Here is a 6,857-nt window from a genome sequence, read left to right on the forward strand (position 1 = left end):
TTACCACTTGAAACCTTGAAACACACGGAAGACATCTCTTTCGAAGGACAGTCCTTGGAATCTGCTTGGCCCTATAGGTAAGTTTTAACAGGAACAAGGGGTCGTTTTATTATTTTGGAGATTGGGTCACCCTTCCCCAAAGCCGCTTGAAAGATCTTAACTCTTAATGCAGCTTTGCCCTTCCCTTTTATTAGAAATTATTTCCCTTTAATCTCAAATCTGGAAGAAGGGTGGGTCTTCAACACTTTTCCAACTGGCGGACACGGTTTACGCCAGGGGTTCTTGACTTATGGGTCGTGACTCACAAACCTCTGATTCGCAGGGGTTTTAGAGATGGGTCGTACAAATCCACTAACAAACAGGGGCTATCGATGGATGGGTGACAACCGAAACTCTATTCACGGGGGATGGCCTTCATAGATTAATACGAGTATATAGGTCGTACACACAAACTCACAGGCGGATTCTTGAGCTATGGGTCACGACCCAAACTTGATTCGCAGGGGCTTCCTAGATGAGTCTTACAAATCCACTCACAGTCCTGTTAGAAATGCATTTATTGCTGCCCCGGTGTGGAAAATAGCAGGGGCGTCTTAACAATTTCGAGACCTCTTAGCCTCGATTTTATTTATTTTTGAAGGTGATGGGGGGATCAGCATCCAAAAACAATCAATTACAGTAAAACCTCTCTTTTGCGGACACCAATGGGACAAAAAAATTCGTCAGTAAAAGGGGTTAGTCAGGGGTTGTGCATACTTTTATTATACGGGGGAAATTATAATTTGGCCGTAAGAGAGGGGGTGTCCATTAAGAGGTGTTTTATTGTATTACAGAATTTACAAAAACGCTGACAAATACCCACGCAAAAAATATGGAGACAATTGAATGATGAAATTAACAAAACTTAATGAAAATTTCGAATTGATGAAAATTCGGAACTGAAAAGTACCAACGAAAACTCACAACTTATGAAAGAAATAAAATTCCAAAATAATTAAGTATAATTTTATAACTAGGGAAAAAATAGTTCCTAAATTAATGAAAATTCAGTGTTTGGGGAGAAAATAATATAATTCATAATTCCATAGTTGCAGCTCGGACATCTTGTTTACTACAAAAAATAATATATATTTGATACACACATACTTTTTTTTCACTTCTAATTACTTAAAGTGTGAGGCCCGGTGCGATCGCACCTGTCGCACACCTCTAAGGGGCGACAGTTTAAGCCGCACTTCCATTAGTAGAAACAAAAAATTATGATTACATTTTTTTTTTATAACATTGTCAAAAAAGTATTGAAGTGGCTGCCCTCCAGGGGCCCGAAATTTTTTTGGGGAGTCCCCTTGTACATAATTTTCTAATCTTGGGGGATACCTAAAACATATAAGTCCTAATGCGGCCCTTATCTCATCAACCGTTCGTCGTAGATGTATGGCTCCAATTTAAAAAAAGCTCAAAATGTGTTCAGAAATCACCCTGTACCAGTTTTGAGAGTGAAAATGCAGTGCGTCACAAAATAGTGAAATATTAATTTTTTATACGGTCCCCTTCCTCAAAAATTCAACTAGAAAATTGTTGCCATGTCTCTTCTGAGCCCAACAAAAAAAAAATTCCACGTTTCTAAGTGCAATATTCACTGAGATATTTGGAATCAAAAATCGGAGAAAAAAGTTGGGCGCCCCCCCCCCTCCAACTTTTCTCCGATCGAGTAGCGCCATCTATCGACCGACCAGTAAAATGGATATCCAATAACTCATTGTATAAACGCAGTGTGCCGAAAGATGACTATGAGAATGAACTGTTAGATTAGATTTCACAATATGGAAAGCTTCAAGATCAGTACATACCCCTCCCCACAAGTGTAGAGCTGGCAGGGCTCGAGCTCGGGGGGTCTAAGACCAGTGTGCCATCTTAACGTATGGACCTACCTGGGCACGGCCTGGGAGGCTCAAGAGAAGAGGGCCTCACAAAAACGAAAAGCATTTGTGCCCGAGTAGTGACATGGTTGACGGACTCGCACCACGAGTACTCGGGTTCGAATCCCCAACGTCGCCGCAATGGTGGTCATCTAAATTTGGGTTTCCTGTGGTTCCCAACTTCGAGATGTGAATGCGAGCCGATCTCCCCGTTAATAAAGTCTCGCCACAGAGAGCAACAGCCCTACAACGCTACAAATGTTCAATCATTACACTTCACTCACAATTCAAAATTAAATGGCACCTCTAATTCATGCACAACACCATATACGCCCTCAGAATGTTAGGTAACTACACATTCATACTTGCGACACAACTCACTAGGTAGTAAATTGCCCATGGCGATAGACCGGAGTTGTGATCGGTTTGAAAGAAAGCCTGGTTAAGGCTCTGATCGTGTTGCGTTGACCCGCTATTAATTTCGCACCAGGCCCCGACTCGTCTAGTAAGGGCGGCCCTGCCAGTAAGGGGAGGGTGGTTATCTGAGGCAGGGTTAACTCGGGCATATGTTCGAACTCTAATCAGTTAACCTTGAATATAGTGTTGAACCCACAATATAGTACATCAAAAAGAAAAAAAATACCTGGGAAGTATGGAAACTGGACATGAGCACCGAACTGTTAGGTGCTTTGGATGAGCAAGCATCCCGGTGCTCACAAGTAACGGGTGGAAGATGTCTACACAGGGACACATAGGGATGCCTATTAAGACACACGTGGCTCCCGCCAGTGTACTGCCCGATAACCTCAACTGCATAGGAAGGCCGCATGACAACGAGAACGCCCCCCCCCCTTCCACGGCTACTATGGGGGGGGGGGGTGAAAGACTGTTTAGCCCGGGGTAAAGCGACTGTATAAGGTGACTGCTTTATTATTCTAGAAGCTATATCCTGAGGAGAACTATTATGATGCTGTTAAAACCTGGGGCTTCGAGGGCAGAAACACTCAGTGATTATCACATGAAGATATAATGGCCAGCGAGCTAAATGTGGCCCTTGGAGTTATCTAATGTGGCCTGTGACCCAGTTCCGTCCAAATGCATGGGTCACACCCAGGTACGCCCCGGGGACCTCAAGTGTAGGGGGGCCTCATGAAAGTGAGATTTGCAGTTTTTGAAAGTAAATATGTCGCGTTAGGTAGGGGCTTAAAAAATCACTTTGCCCGAGGGCCCAGGATGCTCTTAAGACGGCCTTGCCGTGACCTCAAACCTGTTTCTGTAAAAATGAACAAAGTGGCACATTTCCAGCACTCATACAATCCGCGGCATATCTACAGATCACATAAGTGGCTCGCGGCACAGTTCCAGAGCACTTAAAAGCTATTGGCGATCCAGATCCGTATCACTCAAGTTACCCGCAGCACATTCCCAGATTACTCTTAAGCGGCCTGCTGCACATTTGTGAATCCTTCAAGCAGAGCCATCTCACGAGCATCATGGGTGCCATCCGGGAAATTTAATTCAATTCACCGACAATAGCCCGACAAATCGTCTAGGGACAATTTACTGCCGCATCCCTTTCGTGGGGGGGGGGGGTCCCCTAATGCTGGTTTTTTATTGTATATAATAAATATTTACAAAGGAAAACAAAGAAAATATGTACATGATATATACATGTATATATCATGTACGAACAGCTATGTGAACCGACGATTTTTATGCACATCATTCAAAGTCCAGGTCACAGTTTGTCCCGGGGGGGGGGGGTCTTTGGGGCCGTGACGTGGTCGCTTCTTTCTTGAACTATGTGCCGTGTTGCCACCTGTGCTGCCAGTCTGCTGGATCTTCTCGTAGGCTGCTGAGGTCTAGTCGTCTGGTGGCTTATATCTATCCTTTTCTGAGGCCTTTACCTGGTCAAAAAATTTTGTGCCTAGAAATTTACATGCTTATTCTCGAAAACTTTAACCAGATTTCATTCTCATGAGGACCCCCCATGCCCGAGTGGGCCCATGCATTAAGACGGCGCTGCTCTGAAGCGATCTGACATAGGTTCAGAGCATTTAAGCTGCTCGTGCAGTTCCACATTGCTCAAGTAGCTCACATTTCCAGATCACTTGAGTGGCCTGCTGCATATTTACTGATCACTTCAGTGACGCGATGCATAGTTTCAGATCCATAAAGCTGCCCGCGGTGCAGTTCCACATCACTTAAGTTATCCTTGGCATATTTGCAGTTCACTTAATTGGCCCGCGACACGTTTTCAAACCAATGAGGTGAAGTGGCCCGCACCTTCCTAAAGGTTGAGCACCATTGATTTAAATGTAACATGTACATTCAATTTATGAAAATTTTAAAATTTATATAGGGCCCGTTCCTCATAGGTTCGAGCCCATTCGGGAAAATATGAATTTTTAGACCCCTCCCCCATTATGTTCATTGAGACTGAGGCGTATGCATGGGAAGGGTGCATATCGGCTGTGCGTAAGATATAAAAGGCAGCCAGTTTTGGGGTCCCGAAAATTTATGGGCCCGTTTGCCCATGCGAGAAGGGCCTTTCATAATAAATTTATGAAAAATTATTCAAATTAACCTGTTTATGTTATAACTGTGACCAGCGTTGCTATATCTCTCTGCATCGGTGACCACCACGCCCCTGAGTTGATTGATTGGTCTGTGAGGTCACAACGGCAGGTAAATGACCATTGCACGAGTCACGTGATGTATTCGAATATGGGTCACATATTGAGTAATGTCGCTGTGTGACTCGTTTATTTCCCCCCCCTCCCAATGCCTAAGGTGTGCGCAACTGCCCAGATGATGAAAACATGGGGTTCCGGCATGCGTGACAGCACTCGCCAATGCTGAATTATATTCCAAGTAAATACACGGCATTGCGTAATAAGCAGTTGATAGGTCCGTAAATATACGTTTTCCCTGGTGACAAAAAAGAGATAATTTATTGTATTACGCGTTTGTGTGAAAAATCGTGCTCTGTATAAAGTTATGTCAAGTTATTTGAGTGATCTAGGACCCAGAGCCATGGCCCCACATAGGGGGGGGGCTGACAGGGCTCTAGCCCTGGGGCCCGGGATAATTATCATCATTTTTTTGCTTTTTCACGCTATAAATTAGCTACAGAAGGGGCCCGTTGAAAGTCTGACCCAAAGCCGCTTGCAAGTTAATGCAGCTTTGGTCTGACCGAGGGGCCCGCTAAAGATCTCAGCCTAGGGGCCATGCCTAGAGCCGTATTTAATGAGGGTGGGGGCTTAGCGGTCTGTAGCCAAGGGTGGCAAAACTCGCGGGCGGTAAAATCATAGATCCGCCTCTACCTAGAGAGCGAAGGACTAGGCCAGTGAGTGAACAAACAACAAGCATGCGAGTAACCTAGAGAGTTTAAGAGCATATGAGTGATCTAGTCCACAGTTTCCCAAACTTTTTATTCCATTGCCCCTTCAGAATTTTTTTCTTTCATCACTCGGACCCTTAGGCTGGGGTCTTCGGCGGGCTCCTAGCCAGCCCGGTCGCTCCATAGCTAATTAACGGTATGAAAAAAAGCTAAAAATCGTCGTTGGCCCTTGTGGGGAGGGGGGTATGTACTGATTTTGAATCTTTCTATATTGGAAAATATTATCTATATGGTGCATTTACACTCATCTTTCGGCTCACCGCGATACAATGAGTTATTGGACATCCATTTTGCAGGCTGGTCGAAAGATGGCACTGATCGAATCTTATTTACATAGATGAAATCGCCATGCGATTGAAGTTTCTAGAAAACATTAGAGGGGGGTTTTTTTTCATTGGCTCCATTGGAATGAACTTTAATAACATTTTTGACCTTCAACCAATGAAGGCACGTGGTTCGATTTCCCTCTTTCGTGAATTCCCCATCCCTCCGATTATCTGTTAAGTCAAGTAAAAAAATAATGGGGTGAAGATAAGTAATAACTCGATCTCCCATCCTTATCCATCTTGTTATTTATGCCTAATTTCAGATCGAAAGAGCCGATTGCGGTGATGCCAAAAGTTGGAGATATCGTAGCCGTTTTGAAATCTATCCTCTCGAGCGACCGCCGCTACAAGCAGGCCGAAGAGGTCATCCATAGGTCAAGCCTCAATCGTCGACTACGAGGGGCGACCGGGAAACCCAATCGCCAAGCAGCTTCGGACCTTGTGATAAGCCCGCTGCTTATCTTCAAGAGACTGATAACATTCCAGAGCCTCGATTACGTCGGTGTGGAGAGGCAAGGACCTAACGGACTGGCGTCGTCATCAGGCGATAACAACGGGCCATCGCCATCATCGAGGGATAGCAATAATTCGGTGGCGATCATGCAGAATAGATTCAACGAAGCCAAGATGAAGGAGATGAGACGAAACCAACGCAGGAGCGCCCCCTCGTGCCTTTTCTACACATGACTAATACACCGTTGCTGCAGACTGGACTTGAGGATATATCCTCTCAAGATAATTATCATTCACAAAATCCATATTATTATTATCATTCATCACATATTGATTATGTATCATGTAGTGTTCATGTATAAAAAATATTATAAAAGACACACCTCGAGATCATTTTAAACAGCTCACACACCTACAGGTGAATTTATGGTTTTACTGCTTGTGGGTTACACAAAGTTTGCCGCACCTTCTCCTATTCTAGTCTTGTCCACTCATCGCTTAAATTTGTCGCCCTAGACTAGACTATAGCCCACTCAGTCACTCCCTGCTTCCTGCTATTACATCTGTGTCTCCAATTCTTTTTGGTCACTCCAATGATTACACTATCTCTAGGTCACTCACCAACCTATTCCTCCGCTATATAGGTCACGGGTGTATTTACTGGGGAGGGCCGTCTTAAGAGCATCATGGGCCTCTGGGCGAAGTGATTTTTCTGAGGCCCTTACCTGACAAATTTTCCAAAATTTCAACCTGTTC

General features: G+C 44.4%; 1 protein-coding gene across 1 annotated transcript; it reads left to right on the forward strand.

Moving 5' to 3' along the window:
• On the forward strand, positions 1-6,471 carry LOC149085801 (uncharacterized). Its single transcript, XM_089232381.1, has 2 exons — positions 1-77; positions 5,912-6,471. The coding sequence occupies exon 2, from the start codon at positions 5,934-5,936 to the stop codon at positions 6,333-6,335; it is 402 nt and encodes a 133-aa protein (XP_089088507.1). The 5' UTR covers positions 1-77; positions 5,912-5,933; the 3' UTR covers positions 6,336-6,471.
• Positions 6,472-6,857: the final 386 nt, after the last annotated feature.

The sequence above is a fragment of the Pholcus phalangioides genome, unplaced genomic scaffold, assembly GCF_987345545.1.
Source record: "Pholcus phalangioides strain wild (caught in Gottingen) unplaced genomic scaffold, Ppha-v1.0 ptg000005l_1, whole genome shotgun sequence".
Classification (NCBI taxonomy): Eukaryota; Metazoa; Arthropoda; class Arachnida; order Araneae; family Pholcidae; genus Pholcus; species Pholcus phalangioides.

What these genes read in the sequence shown, in the direction of transcription:
- LOC149085801 (XM_089232381.1), top strand. Translation starts at nt 5,934, where the DNA reads ATGCCAAAAGTTGGAGATATCGTAGCCGTTTTGAAATCTATCCTCTCG.